At 38.4% G+C, this 16,058-nt stretch overlaps 1 protein-coding gene across 2 annotated transcripts; it reads left to right on the top strand.

Moving 5' to 3' along the window:
* Nucleotides 1-409: 409 nt before the first annotated feature.
* CNEP1R1 (CTD nuclear envelope phosphatase 1 regulatory subunit 1) lies at nucleotides 410-15,632 on the top strand. Of its 2 annotated transcripts, none has more exons than XM_049863642.1 (6): nucleotides 410-540; nucleotides 1,816-1,887; nucleotides 4,863-4,936; nucleotides 9,648-9,757; nucleotides 9,880-9,934; nucleotides 14,207-15,632. In XM_049863642.1, the coding sequence occupies exons 1-6, from the start codon at nucleotides 516-518 to the stop codon at nucleotides 14,246-14,248; spliced, it is 378 nt and encodes a 125-aa protein (XP_049719599.1). In that variant the 5' UTR covers nucleotides 410-515; the 3' UTR covers nucleotides 14,249-15,632. The 2 variants fall into 2 exon arrangements, with proteins under 2 accessions (XP_049719599.1, XP_049719600.1); XM_049863643.1 differs by having other exon boundaries at nucleotides 9,885-9,934; nucleotides 14,207-14,245.
* The last annotated feature ends 426 nt before the right edge of the window (nucleotides 15,633-16,058 follow it).

The raw sequence follows: 16,058 nt of genomic DNA, 5'->3' as shown, positions 1-16,058 counted from the left end.
TGGGAGAATTAAGAAATATTTAAGGGGTTGGGTAACTAGGAAAGAGATGGCCATAATTAAGGAAACCCATTACTTTGGGTCTAGTTAGCACGTAGCCTGTTCTTATCTCGTTTCCCCTATTAGACTGTAAGTTGTTTGAGAACAGGAGCATCTCCTTGGTTTCTGTTCAATAAACACTAGAAGAGCGAATTGGGCTCAGACAGGCCGCAGTTCCTCCCCAGGGCAGGAGGCGGCGCCAGCGTTACGCCAGCCCCGGCGGAGCCATTCTTGGTCCCTCCAGCTGACCGTCGGACGCTGGGACCCGGGTCACTGCCAGAATTAGCCAATAGAAAACTGTCTTAGTTGGAGGGTTTGGCAGAAATGCCCAATGAGAGTAGCGGGTCTAGGCAGGGGCGGTGCGCCAGGGAGGGCTAGAGCGGAGCGGTTGGCGGTGGGAGTTGGCGCTGTGAGCCGGCAGTGGTCGTGGAGCTGCGATGTGGACGGGGCCGAGACGGTGACCGGAGCTGCTGCCCGACATGAACTCGCTGGAGCAGGCGGAAGGTAGGGCGGGCCATCTGGCCGCTCGGTTTCGCCCCGGGTTGCCTCGCGGAAGGCGGTGAGGCAGCCGAGGGCTGGAGGTGTAGACTCCGCCCCGGGGAGCGGAGGCCGTGGATGATGGGCTGACGGAGCCCGGGGCTCGGGGGGGCGCCTTGTGGGGTCACGGGGTGGCCGGAGCCAGCGCGGGGCCTCGGCGGCCGCTGTGGCCACGCGTGCGTTCCTCCGGCCCCTCCTAGCTTAGGCCGTGGGGCTCTGCTTCCGTTTAGTGGGAGCACTTGCCTGTTGTGTGTTGTACGAATGTCCACTTTACCTCTCTTTTGTTTGCCTTACGAGTTGCATTTCTGATTCCTGATGTGGTTTCTGGAATCCTGCCGGGATGAGGAAGTCCTCCCCGGGCTCCTTTTGAAGTTTAAGGAATGTGGCTGTGGAAAGGGTACCCCACCCTGCGCATTCCGAGGGGGCACCGTGGAGGCCCCAGTGTTTTAGAACAAGGCACGAGTAGCGCCACGAAGATCACCTGTAACCCATTCGGAGGAGAAGGGAGTGTCTTTTCGCACTCCTTCTAAGGAGATCTTAGCGGTGTCAACCAGCCCAGTAAGACCAGACAGCAAGCGGAACCATTAATTAAAAAAAAAAAAAAAAAAAAAACCAAACCCAGTGCCGTCGAGTCGATTCCGACTCATAGCGATCTTATAGGACAGAGTAGAACTGCCCCATAGAGTTTCCAAGGAGCGCCTGGTGGATTCGAACTGCCGACCCTTTGGTTAGCAGCCATTTAGCACTTAATCACTACGCTACCAGGGTTTCCTTAATTAAATATAGGAGCTAAAAATAGGAAACGGATAATTGCAGTCGGATAGATCTCTAGGACTTGGTGTTAGGTAATTAATACGTTGTTATGTCTGATAGAAAGTTTTTGGTGCCAACAGAATTAAAGCTCAACCTGATTTTGATCCTTCTTTTTTTTTTTTATTTGTATTTGCAACTCCCTGAAACCTAGCTTTTGGCACTGGCTGAGCCTGCTGTTGGCTTTCCATTTACCGTTTTAAAAAGCTTCTAAAAATGAACCGGCCGGCATCCTTATGCGTGAAATTAAAACTAAAGAAGCTTACTGTTTTTGTCAGGTGCCTAAGGCTGTGGTGGTAAATGAGGTGGACAGTGCAGTGATACGTGTAAGTTGGTTTGTAAGAACTGAAGAAATTCGAGTATCTGAAGTTTCATCGTAATACACTCACACCGATGAGTGGCTGATTAGAAAATTGAAATCTTTTTACCTAGATCTCAAGGCCTTTGAGAGAAGACTTACTGAGTATATTCATTGTCTGCAACCTGCCACTGGACGTTGGAGAAGTAAGTTCCCTGAATGTTTTTTAAGTGAAAAGAAATGGACAGTTGATAGTTTACGCCTGCCTAGGAATGACTTGCTTTTTATGTAAAACTTGACTAACAAGTCCTTGCATTTAATGTGTCACTAAACCGTCAGATTTCCTTTTGTTTTGACAAGGTTTTTAACTTAGCATTCTACATTGTGCATTATAAGGAAATTTTTAAAAATTCATGACTAGTCATCCTAAAAGAATGATCTATTTTGTGTAATTGAAATTTTTTTCATTAAAATACATGATTTTTTATTAAATGAATATCACAACTTTGTTAAGTACGAACATAATAAAAATTTCAGTAGCCTGTTAAATGAATAATTTCTTTTATAAGGATCAGCACAGAGTTGGTTCCTATGAGGTGGAGGTTAAAGATACCCCAAATGTCCAACTTTTCCAAACTGCTGTACCACTCCATCATCTCCAACATCAACTACTTTCCCTCCGCTTAGTACTCTCCCTGCTGTCTTCGGGTGCTGCAAGTCTCACAGAACTCAGGAACCATACTTACAGCTCAGTGGTTTATTAGGGAAGTAACAGGGTACAAACTCAGGGTCAGAAACAACTCAGAAGTAACAGAAAACCTCAGGACACACTTCCTTGATCAGGACACTTTCTTCTCACCCTCTACTACTGGCCCCTGCTGGGGGCTGTCTTGGGCAAGTGTTACAACCCTTAGCCACGTGAAACCCCATAGCAACGTGGTGCAGTTCTCCTGGTTCCTGCCGTTTCTTGCTGCTGTTGCTCTTGCTAATCCGCACTGCAGTCTCTCACTGCCTTCTGTGTTACTGTTCCCTTCCCTCTCTCTGCATTTCCCTTTAAGCCTATCGAGATGACAAAACTGACCAATCCCCTCATTAGGGTTCCATACACCTTATTTGCATGGTCCCACCTGCACCTTATTTACATTATCAGCAAGCTATCCAATCTCCTTGACAGGCCATAAGCACCTCATTTCCATAGCCCCACCCAGCCATTTGGTGGGAGCGACAAAAGGCATATTAAGTAATTCACTGCACCAAACCCATTTAGCAATTTCACAGTTTACCAACATGCTATAGGGTCCCTGTGAGTCAGAATTGACCCACCAGTGGTGGGTTTGGGTTTTATTGAAGTTTTAAGAGAAATCATATTTTTAAATTATAGATATACTTGCAAACACTATGAATTGAACAAGAAAAAATTACCATTAATTGATTTTTAACAGAGTGTAATTGTGCTGCTTTGGAGGCTGACCTGGGGGAAAAATTCACATTATTGCCGTTTATTCATAAATATCATGAGAATTCTATATGAAAGGTGTGCTGCAAAATGTGGTTAATGGAAGAATTAATTAATGCCTCATGGTAACATATATGAACTGCAGACACACATACAAGCGTTGATGTCAGCAAACAACCCTCCTGAGCAGCCTCCGTTGGGACCAGTCTGGATTGTTTAGATGTTTATTATTGAAATGTAATCCAAGAAGGAAATACAGCCATGAATACACTGAAGACACCGTTTATTTTGTGGAACCATAAGAGCGTGATTGAAGTTAGGGATATTTTCTCATGTCAAGATTTTTATGTAATTTTTATTAGATCTATTTGCATAGTTGTAATTACATACCGTGCGAATTATGATTGCTTAGAATTGACAAGGAATGGTTTTCTCCTGTTCTCTGGTTTACTTAGGGGCCTCCCCCAAACCTTTGCTTCCCCGTTACTTGAGAACCTTTTAAAATGTATATGATTTTATATACGTTTTTATCTTATAAAATGTAATATAATGAATGTATTTTAGTTTTTTTCTGAGTCATGGTTTCTGTGCTTACACGTAAATGATACCAGCTGGGGTGATGTACCAATCAAATAAAAGAAGGCGTTTTTAAGAGGGCCCTTCTAAGTGGGTCATAATTTTTTGTTTTGCTTCAGCTTTTTTTTTTTTTTTTTTTTTGCTTCAGTTTTTAAAAATACCTGTGTAAAATAGTGTATTTTTACTGGTAATATAGAATTATAAGAAATTTAATTTGTTCTCAGCTTAGGACATTATTTTGAAATTTTGATTCTGTTATTAAATACCTGAAATGAGATTGTGTTTACATTTTTGAAAAATATAGCACCAGGAATAATTAAGATTTTACTGTTATTTTTCTTTGAAGCTTGATTTCTACATTTTTAAAATGTATGCATCCCAACTGAAAGACAAGTAACTGTCTCAATTCCCAGAATATTTGCTAGGTTTTAATATCTGTTTATTATTTTTTAGTAATGCTACATATTCCTAAGTTTTACTTACGATCTGTTTAGAATTTCTAAAATAAGCCCAGCTTCATGGGGAGAAAGAAACATTTCCTAAGTCTACCACTAGCAGTTTATGCTTTGAACTTCTTTGAGTACCTTAAAGAAAACCTGATAAGAATTGGTGTACTCCACCCGGATCCACACTTCCTAACGCCGCACTTTGTTTAATTCAGTAGCAGGCAGTTGTCCACAGGCAGGTCCTTTAGGCAGACTCCCAGTGCATTCAAAAAGGAGTTTTGTCTGGTTTGTTCATGTTAGAAAATGAAGGACTCTTTTGTTTGTTTTTGTTTTGGTGGTGGTTGTTTTTTTATTTGGATTTATAAGATCAGCAAAATCAGCACAAAGCACGTTGAAAGCTATATAACATAGAATCTTAGGTTGAGGTTTTATCATCTTGGCTCTTGTTGGTTTCGGTTTCATTAATCTTCATAAATTCTGACCAAGAAATAAGAGGGACAGTATCATCTTCACTTAATTTTTGAGATTCACAATGTTTAAGCAAATTCTTCAGCGTCATATGGCAAGTCTCCAGTTCTTGAGTTCGATGCGTTTTCCGTGTAATGAAGTGCCACGTCCTTTGGTTGTCACCTGAGAGAAACTGGTGGTGGTGGTATCACACAGGTAGGGTTTGCCTACTAATTTCATGTTTATCTTTCACCAGTGCTTCTTATAGTGGTATCTGTCTGTACAGCTACTGGTGCCTGGAACTGGCTAATAGATCCCGAGACACAAAAGGTAGAAGTTTTGTTTTTAAATCTTTAATCGATTAAATGAGATAATAGATACAGGAATGTTTTATTCATTGTAAAAGTGTTATTCAAGTGTTTCTTATTACTACTAATGGTAATATTAATCATTATATTAAAAAATATGTCACATATTAATTTGCTTAAAGAAAACTTTGGCTGGCTATTATAAATTAAATATCTTTACAAGGAGCCCTGGTGGTGCTGTGCTGAAGAGCTCAGCTGCTCCACAGGAGAAGAGACCTGGTGATCTGCTCCTGTAAGGATTATAGCTTAGGGAGCCCTGTGGGGCTGTTCTGCCCTGCCTTGTAGGGTCACTGAGAGTCAGAATCAACTCAACAGCACACAACACCAACAGGGAAAAAGACCGAAGCACTATTCCACTTACATTACTCCTTATTCATTTCTGAACTTTAGTACATTTTTAAATACTTCATTGTGAACTTTTCTTTTTGTTCTGCTTGGCTAATTTAGTGTCATTGGTGCCAGCTTTTAAAAATTATAACATTTTTCAATTTGAGTCATCTCTGTTAATACCTTTCCACATTCCATGAAGTATTTTTGAGACAACTTTACAGGAAACACACATGATAAAATAGCAAAATGTAAATATAAGAAGTCAGGATTAGATGAAGTGCAGATTGGCTTAGGAAGTCAAAATCCAAAATCGAGAGGGGAAGCAAGTCGTGGATATGTAGGCCATGTAGTCTGGCAGAGCTACCAGAATTGAGTTATAAATTAGTCTCTAAGTTACCTGATCAATAAAGTCACAGTCAGTTCTATGGTAAAGCAAAGCTTTTATTAGCATTTACCTCTTTAAAAAAAATTTCTTGCCAGAAGTTTAGTATAGGAGATACTGAGAGATCTCCTAGTTGACTCTGTCCAAGAATATGACTACACCAAATGCAGTAACAGATTTTATAAGGTTATTTCCTTTTTTTTTGGTGGTGTCTTTTTTCCCTCTATTAAATTTTTTTTTTTAATTTTATTGTGCTTGAGGTGAAAGTGTACAGTGCAAATTAGTTTCTCATTCAAAAATGTATACCTAAGTTGTCTTGTGACATTGGTTGCAATCCCTGCCTTGTGTCAGCACTCACCCCCCTTCCCTTCACATCCCAGGGCTCCCTGTGTCTATTCGTCCAGTTTTCCTGTCCCTTCCCTGCCTTCTTGTCATTGCTTTTGGACAGGTGTTGCCCATTTGGTCTTGTATACTTGATTGAACTAAGAAACACATTTCTCACATGTATTATTGTTTGTTCTATGTTGTTGTTAGGTGCTGTGGAGCCTGTTCCAGCTCATAGCGACCCCATATACAACAGAACAAAACACTGCCTGATTCTATGCCATCCTCACAATTGTTGCTGTGTTTGAGCCCATTGTTGCAGCCATTGTGTCAGTCCATCTTGTTGACGGTCTTCATCTTTTCTGCTTACCCTCTCTCTGATCTTTGGCTGAAAGGTGGACTTTGGGAGTGGCTTCAGTTCTGAGTTACCAGGATGTCTGGGGGCCGTAGTCTGGGGTGTTCCTCCTGTCTCTGTCTGACCAGTAAGTCTGGTCTTTCTGTGAATTTGAATTTTGTCTACATTTCTCTCTTGCTTTGCCCAGGACCCTCTTTTGTAATCCCTGTCAGAGTGGTCAGTGGTGATAGCTGGATACCATCTAGTTCTTCTAGGCACAGGCTGGTGGAGGCCGTGGTTCATGTGGTCCATTAGATAAGACTATTTCTTTTTTGTTTCTTTCTTTTGCATCTTTTTTTTTTTTAATTAATTTTTATTAAGCTTCAAGTGAACATTTACCATTCCAATCAGTCTGTCGCATGTAGGTTTACATACATCATACTCCCTTCTCCCACTTGCTCTCCCCCTATTGAGTCAGCCCTTTCAGTCTCTCGTTTCGTGCCAATTTTGCCATCTTCCCTCTCTCTCTATCTTCCCATCCCCCCTCCAGTCAAGAGTTGCCAACACACTCTCCAGTGTCCACCTGATTTAATTAGCTCACTCTTCATCAGCATCTCTCTCCCCCCCACTGACCAGTCCTTTTTATGAGAATTTGGGGTCTGTATCCCATTGGCCTCCTGCTCCCTCAGGAGTTGTCTGTTGTGCTCCCTGACAGGGCAGACATCGATTGTGGCCGGGCACCAACTAGTTCTTCTGGTCTCAGGATAATGTAGGTCTCTGGTTCATGTGGCCCTTTCTGTCTCTTGGGTTCTTAGTTGTTGTGTGACCTTGGTGTGCTTCCTTTGCCTTTGCTCCAGGTGGGTTGAGACCAATTGATGTATCTTAGATGGCCGCTTGTTGGCATTTAGGACCCCAGACGCCACACTTCAAAGTGGGATGCAGAATGTTTTCATAATAGAATTATTTTGCCCATTGACTTAGAAGTCCCCTCAAACCAAGTTCCCCAGACCCCAGCCCCTGCTCCGCTGACAGATAAGACTATTTCTTGAAGCCTCTGTTGATGAAAGCTGATAGCATGTTTTTTATATTTCTGCTTCTTTCTACTAACTTGTGCCTTAGTTTCAACTGCAAACTTTTTGCTAGAAAACTAAGTGTCTCTAGTTTTTCAGTCAAGTTTTTTTTCCCGTAGTGCAGCTTTCTTTAGGTACTAATGATGGTTTAATTTTTATAGATCTTAAAAGATCTCCTCCCTTTTCTTAAACTGTATTTAACTGTAATTTTATTTGTAACCTTTTAGGTTATACAGAAGAAAAACACTTAATAGTAAGGCTTTTTGTTTTCAGTCTCAACGACAGGTCATGTAGCCAGGAGTTTGTTTCACATGCAATCTCCCAGGTTTTATCCACTGAGGTGGAGGTGTTAAAGACAGGAGAGGTTGATGATGGAACGTTATGCTAATGGAGGGATCTTCATGACAGACAGGAAACTCTCCTGTGTGTTCATTTGTAAAAATCTCATCCTAAGGCTGTGCTTGGTACTCATTTTAGGGGAGGAGTGGAAGGCTGGCAAGAAGATTGAAAAGGTCTATCTTGGGAAATGAGTCTCACTTCTAATTGGGAAAAATATAAGCCGATTTCAACTAGTTGAGATCTTAATAAAACACAGAATTAAATGTAATTTGAAAATGGACCAAAATTCTACAGTTAATATAATTTTCTAAATTAGATGAGAATAAAGCTATTAGCCTAAGGGTTGGCTCTTTATACTTCACTGTTTAATAACCTCAGCCCTGACAGAGATGTAGCCACCAGTTGTGTCTGTACAGGAGTTGCAAGCTCAAAAGCCAGTGGTTATCTGGGATGAACCAGGGAGAGAAGGAATGTGGCAAATTGGAAAGCACAGGAGGGCCTGAGCTACAGGGAACAACTGCTGTTTGGTTGTAGTTAATTGTTCCCATGGAAGAAAGAAGGCTGTTGCTGACTGATCTAATTAAAATTAAAACACTGTCTGTTAAATTGTGCAGGCCACAAAAACATAGCTGGCTAGTGGCAGTTGAACTGTTCTCAGGTTTTAAGAAGACATTCCTCTGGAATATTAGGATATTCTGGATCTCATCCTTCCAGGAGCTTCTCTCCTGATGTTTTCAGCCTCTCATTTCTTCATTTGACAAATTTATTTAAACAGTACCATGCCAGGCCATATTCCTGGTGCCTTTCATAGATTTAACTATCTTGGAATGTATACACGTCTCTTCGTGTGGGGATGGGAATACATTTAGGTTGATTCTCTTGCTCCCATCTAACTAGGCCATTAATTTCTGTTTTGAGACTCTAAATACTTACCTTCTTGCTTCTTTGATAAACACTGTTATTCTCCAGTAGTCTGGGTTTGGTGCTTATTCCTGTTACAATCCTGGACCCTGGGCCCTGTCTCTACACATTCTTTTAATCGTTTATTGTCATGTTTTCTATTGTCATCTGATTACACCCAAATCTAAAATTAGCCCTTTCTTTTGAACTTTAATTTCCGATGGATAGCTACTGATTTTTTTTAAACTGCTTAAGTGCCCCCATTCCTGTGACCATCTAAATCTTAGTAGCTCCAAAGTCAAACTGATTGTTTCACTTCTGCAAAGAGGAAGGGTGATGCTGGAGCTGAGTCTTACAGAGATATGGTGGAGTTAGCCAGGTGGTAACATATATATGGAAACGTGGCAGGTGATGATTAGATTAGGACCAGGTTATGATAGCAGAGTTTGCTTAAATCCCTGAAGGAAAAAATAACAAATAAAATAACTCTATTACATTTTAACTATAGTACATTTAACTTGTGCTTTCATGGAGATCAGAGGCCTCATCTTCATTCATCCAGCAGTATATGTTGAAAACCTGTATTTGCCAAGTGTTGGGACGGCAGCAGTAAACAAAACAGTGTCCTTGCTCTTGTGGAGCTTATACAGTCTTGCACTTCTTCTATTGCTTCACACTGATTTAAGTGCATTTACTGAACCCTACATGTTTTTGGTAGGGTTGTTTTTTTAATATAGGAATGGGTTTATAATGGTTTGAGTACTTGCAGTCAGTGGAGGGAACAGTGCCAGATTTCTTCGCTATAGAGAAGATAGAAAACATACATTATTTTTATTTTTCAGTGTAGTAATACAGAGAACTGGGATTGTTAGAAATCTTCAGATCCTCATAATTTAGATGATAAGAAGATTATGTTTCTATATGACTGAGAGGTAGGAATCAGTAGTGTTCTAAGATGTCTAACAGTATGGTGTTTGGAACTCTTCTTTTGCAGGTGTCTTTCTTCACCTCACTGTGGAATCATCCATTCTTCACCATTAGCTGTATCACTCTCATAGGCTTGTTCTTTGCTGGAATACACAAGAGAGTGGTTGCACCATCAATGTATCCTTTACACTGACTGAGTTATTCTCTGAACCAAAATAATGCACCTCCTAGATGATAGAGGTGATTGTTAAAAACTTACTCTTGAAATGATAAATTTTCCTTTGACCACTTCTGTTCAGTATAGCTGCTCGATGCCGAACTGTATTAGCAGAGTATAATATGTCTTGTGACGATGTAAGTACTCTTTTTCATTTGAAAATTATATATATGAGAGGACTGAAATGTTTAGCTTTAGAAAAACATTGTCTCTGTGGAATTAATAATGGGAATATACCTTATACCATTGATTCTAGACACATTTTTTTACATTTTATCATCTCTGAAATTGAGATGCATTTAATAGTCAATGGTACTTACAAATACATTTGACAGTTTTAATTTTTCTTAATGATTTATAAAATAATTATGCATCTTATAATTGAGGCTTAGAGTCAGTGAAATACAATGGTTATTATTGGCCAAAAACGGTTCTGTGGATGTTGGTCTTGTGAACTACTTTTATTTATGTAATGGTATTCTGTATATAGGATCTGAAAATAGATTAATTTAGCAACTACAGATAAATACATATGACGTCTGTGTTTTAAAAAATAGGTTATGTACCAATGTATTATGAATGGGGTGTCTCACAATTTTGGTTGGTAGCTTCTATTTTGGTTTTCTTTATTTATAAAAATGTTTTTACCTTCAATTAAAGAACAATTAAACAAGTAATAACTATTAATTATAGAAAATTAGAATAAACAGCAAAAAGAAAAGGGTTAGGGCAAGAAGACAACTGGATCAACGCAAGAAGATAGAGACCAGACACATAGATTTTTTTTTTTAATTTGTAGAGGTTTTTTTAAGAGCAGTATTTCAAGTCACTAAGGAAGGAACCAGGCTATTTAGTACTGTTAAGACAATTGGCTCTTCATTTGGAAAAAATCAATTTAGATATCTACCTCACATCAGTAAGAAAACTAAATTCTACATAATCAAATATGTTTTTTAAAAATACACATCCCTTTATAAAACTGCTAGAAGGAAATATAGACAAATATAACCCTGGGATAGAAAAAACTTTCTGAAGACACAAAACAAAGGCCATATGGAATAAGGATACATTTTTACTGCACCAAAGTTTAAGACTTTTGTACAGCAAAAGGCAAGATATTAGGCAATGATTAGAAGAAAGTATTTGCAAGGTATATAATAGGGGTAGTATCCAGAAGAATTAAAGATGTATTAAAAATCAATAAGAAGAAATGAACATATTAGTCATCAGGGAAATGAAATTCAAAACCACAATGAGATACCACCTCCCACCCATTACAATGGCTAGGTCAGAAAATGAGGCAATAACAGGTGTTGTCAAGAATATAGAGAGATCAGAACTCTCCTAAATTGCTGATGGGGATGTAAAATGGTACGGCCACTTTGGAAAATAGTCTGGCATTTCCTCAAGTTATTAGAGTTACCGTATGACCCAGTAATTCCACTCCTAGGTATATATACACTGAAGAGCAATGAAAATATATGTCCACACAAAAACTTGTATGTGAATGTTGAACGAGTGGGTAAACAAAACGTGGTATATTCAGAATATTATATGGCCATAAAAAGGAATGAATATATTAAAAATCATTGAATTATACATTTTAAATAAGTGAATTCTGTGGTAAATGAATTATCTCTCATTAAAACTTAAAAAACCAGTAAGAAAACAGTACATTAAAAATTGGGAAAAGGATACAGCCACATCACAGAAGAGTAAATACCTGTGGCCAGTAAACATATGTAAAGACCTTAAAGCAATGAGTTTCCATTTTGTTTTACCTGCTTGGCAAAAATAAAATATTTTATAACTCCAATATTGTGAAATGGATACACCCATATACTAGTTGGGAATATAAATTGATAGTCATTTTCAAGGGCAGTTTTTCATCATTCTTTGAAAAGGTAAAGTGTACATGACCCAACCATTTTACTCTTCGTTATCTTCCTCAGGGAGAGCAATCATGCACACATGGAGACCAGTACAGGGCTGCTCATTGCAACATGATTTGCAGTAGTGAAAAAATGGAAACACTCATTATGTTTCTCCATAGGGAGTGGTAAAATAGGCTGTGGTATAGTTACACCATAGAAAACCAGTAAACCTGCAAATGTGGGCATGGAAAGACCTCCATGGCTCAATGTTAGGTATAGAAAGCAAGTTACCAAACAATATGCTCAGTTTGGTACCATTTTCTAAGAAACTATGTAATTATGAAAATTTACAAACGTAAAGTAGAGGAGTATAATGGAGTCCTATGTACCCACTGGCCAGTGTCAACAGTCACCAACTCATGTCCATTCTTATTTCATCTGTATCCTTGCCTGCCTTCCCTTCCACTGGAATTAAAAAAAAAAAAAACCCCACTGCCGTCGAATATTTTGAAGCAAATCCCAAGTGATACGTTTCACTTGAAAATATTTCATATTATTTATGCAAATATAAATCCATAGAAAATGATGTAGAAGAATTCATGCTAAAGCTGGTTGCTTCTGGAGAGTGGACTAGAATTTGAGGTAGATGGAACGTGTGACTTCAGCTTATCTGAATTATTTGAATTTTGAAGTTTCATTAATATCTTACTCATGTAATAAAAAGTACAATTTAAAATAGGTTAAAACCGTGAATAAACAAACAGCGGTATATTCGTACAGTGGAATACTACTCAGCAATATAAAAAGGCACAAACTACTGAAACTAGTGACGCGGATGAACCTAAGAAACATTGAGTGAAAGAAGCCAGATGCGAAAAACCACACAATGTGTGGTTCCATTTATTTAAAGATCAAAAACAAGCAAATTTAGTCTATGGTAAGAGAATTAAGAAAAGTAGTTATGTCCATGTGAAAGGGGGGACAGGTAACATGGACTGGAAAGGGGCATGAAGGAACTTGCTGATTGGTGGAGATGTCCTGTTGTCCAAACTCTTAAACTGGAAGATTTGAGCATTTGACTATATATAAGTTAGACCTCAGTAACACAGTGGAGAAATTAGTATCAGAGATCTGTCCAAAAAAAAAATACTGTTCAATGCACCTTGATTCATTCAGTCAATAAATATTGAGTGATTCAGTCAATAAATATTGAGTGATTAAAAAAAAATGACCAAAGTTAAGTAAAAGAACCGAGAGGTGATCAAAATACTGGAAACACTTGACTAAGGATGAAAATAATTAAAACTACCTAAAATCTCACCAAGCAAATGTAATCACATTTTATATCTCATTGTATATTGTCATTGACATTTTATAAAAGCAGGATGTTACAGGTTTTTGAAACCTGTGTCTCCTACTCAACAATAGAACTTAATAATAGTTGCCATTTATTGAGCTTTAAACATGTGCCAAGGAGCCTTTCTGGTGAATACAGTTAGGCTTACTTAGCTGCTAAATGAAAGGTTGTGGTTGGAGCCTACCTAGCAGTTCCGTGGGAGAAAGACCTGGCGATCTGCTTTTGTAATGATTACAGCCGAGAAAACCCTATGGGGCAGTTCTCTGTCACATGGAGTCACTGTGAGTTGAAGGCACCCAACAACAGGAAGTATGTGTCAGTCCCTGGGCTTATCCCTTTCTTTGCCTGCATTATCTCAGTTAAGGTCTTCCATTTTATTTAATTATATATTGTTTTATGGATGTACCATAATTTAATCCTTTATTGGACATACAGTTTCCATGTTTTCCATCTTACATGTTTATTGTCTGTCTTTGCCACTAGAACTTAAGCTCCATAAGGGCAGGGACTTTGTCTTATTTATTACTAGATCTCTAGCACTTAGCACAGGGCTTGACATAGGAAACACTCAGTGAATGTTGAACGAATGAACTAAAAACACCTGCATGTACATCTTTACTCTTACATTTGGTTTTCTTCAGATAGATACCTAGGAGTGAAATTGTTGGATTATGTGGTATATACCTTTTTTTTTTTTTTTAATGTAAATATGGCTCAGCTGGCCCTCCAAAAGACTTGTACCAGTTTAAACTGAATACCAGCAGTGTACAAATATCCATTGCTCCAACTGTTGGTTTACTTTTTAACTTGAGGAAATTAAACTTTTGTATGTTAGAAAAGGAGAAATATTTTGCTCAAGTATGTAGTTCTAATTATGTTTTATAAACTTCCTTCGGTAAGGAGCATGAATTAATACAAGTTGGCATTTTATTTTATGAAGTAGATCGACTGACTGATTTCGAGGTAGACAGTAGGCAAGAAAGTCATCAGATAAAGATGTGTTTGTTTTAAAGTAATAAAAGTTTCAGAAGAAAGTGCCACAAAAAGAACTTTGAAAACCTAGGTGTTGATTGCTTAATCCTGACTAAATGGAAGTGTTGTGATGCCTGCCAAGTGCCCTGTAAGGCAGATAGATAAGTGGTGGAGTTTTTCATAGAACTGTGTATTTATTTTTACAGACAGGAAAGCTGATTTTGAAACCTAGGCCTCATGTTCAGTGACAGTCTACACTCATAGGACTTGAAACAGCCTTGCTTCAAAGACAGCAAAGTGCCATACAGGATCCTTCTACAGCTGGATAGGTCAAGGGCAACAGCTGACAAGAAGCGTGCAATATTTACCCAGACTACCTGGACAACAGCGTTGTTGTTGCTTTGGGACCTTGGATTACCTGTGTTTCAGTATTACTGTCACTTTAGTACTTCACGTTCTGCAGAGACTTTGGCAAATGAAGTATGTATGTATGTTACTAAGTTAAACTTAGAAACAGAACCTCCTTTAGTTTTTATAATGTATTTTTGCAAACTACTGTAAATAGCAAATCAACGCCAGTTTTAAACAAAGAGGAAAACGTTGCGTGGACTTTGTTTTCCTGCACCAGTATTTCAGGAACATCTGCTTGCCATTCCACAGCTCTTTAAAACCAGCTGTTATGTCTAGCTGTGCCCTGCATTCCTGTAACCATACTGCAGGAAAAGCATCAGACTGAGTTTAGACTCAGGAAAATTCCATTATGTTTTAAGAGATTATACATGTTTTAAGAACCAGTTTTTGTTAAGCCAGATACTGAATTCAGCCACTATTGTGGTTATATTTTTCAGTTCATTGTTTTCATTTACTGCTAAGTATACTTTTTATTTTTTACGTAATTTTAAGAGTGCTCGAAAGGTTTCTGAATATGTAAATTCAGTTATAAATTATGTATTGTCTGGGAATTTGACAGTCAGATTGTTACAGATAATTGGATTTTATGCTGTGGTAGGCGTGCTAGTACCGCACAGGTGTGATTGATCATCCTCCTCCATCACAAGGATAACGTGGGAGCAGTGCCACAACCTGGAGCTGACAGTCCTCACTGTCCCCAGAGTCTTCATGACATACTGTGTATGTATAATAACCACATGTACTATAAGAGCCCTTAAGATCAAACTGTTGGGATTGCTGTAAATATTTTAAAGTACTGGAGGTGCCTTTTTACTTGTTTATGAGCAGATTTTGAAAAGTTTAAATTATTTCATGAGCAATCTTGTAAATTTCCATTTAACATAAAGCTGAAAATTCAATAACAGGACAAAAACTTTTTAACAAGACTGCCATTTAACTTAAAATGTGACCATCTTAGCTTTCACATGTGTAATATTCTTTAACTGCAGCAATAAAACCCTCTGCTCCTAAGAAGTCTTTAAGAGGGGATTATATATATTCAGCATTGTTTTATTTTCTGTCAATTTTGTAGGTAAATATGTGCATAAAAATAAAATACTTTATATATAATTTGTGATTGTACTTTTTGTTTGGTTTATTATAAATCTGTAACTCTGGGGGGAAAAAAAAAGATTGTGTGTGTCAGATATAGGCTAGTTCTAAATGAGATATTTTACTTTAACTCTGTCCAGTAGAGCAGATTTTAAATAGCAATTGGCAGTACCCAGTTTTAGATTGTGATTATTTTTATTGTCTTATTCATCATTGTCTAACAGCACTTGGCTCTTAATCAGGAAATACAGGTTTTATTTTTCATATCATATGGCCTTAGCCCTTTACCTTGGATTCCAGTTTTCCTCCAAGAGTGTATATAAAGCTGAAAAGTGATTTCATAGGTCAGTTATCGTTAATCCTTTTTGGAGTCCCAAGTTACTTTGAATATTTGATGAAAACCTTGGATCTTCTCCCCTAGAAAAATATACCTGTGTACATACATACACTTTGTATGCACCTGGAGATAATTTCAAGGATTTCCTGAAGCCAGACTACCTGGACCATTGGCTCCAAGAAGGAAACCTCATTAAAGGTCTGGAGGCTTTTCCTACT

This window comes from Elephas maximus, chromosome 21, assembly GCF_024166365.1.
Source record: "Elephas maximus indicus isolate mEleMax1 chromosome 21, mEleMax1 primary haplotype, whole genome shotgun sequence".
In the NCBI taxonomy this organism is placed as follows: domain Eukaryota; kingdom Metazoa; phylum Chordata; class Mammalia; order Proboscidea; family Elephantidae; genus Elephas; species Elephas maximus.
Note: the sequence above shows the minus strand (reverse complement) of the source record. Positions and strands in the feature narration are given on the sequence as shown.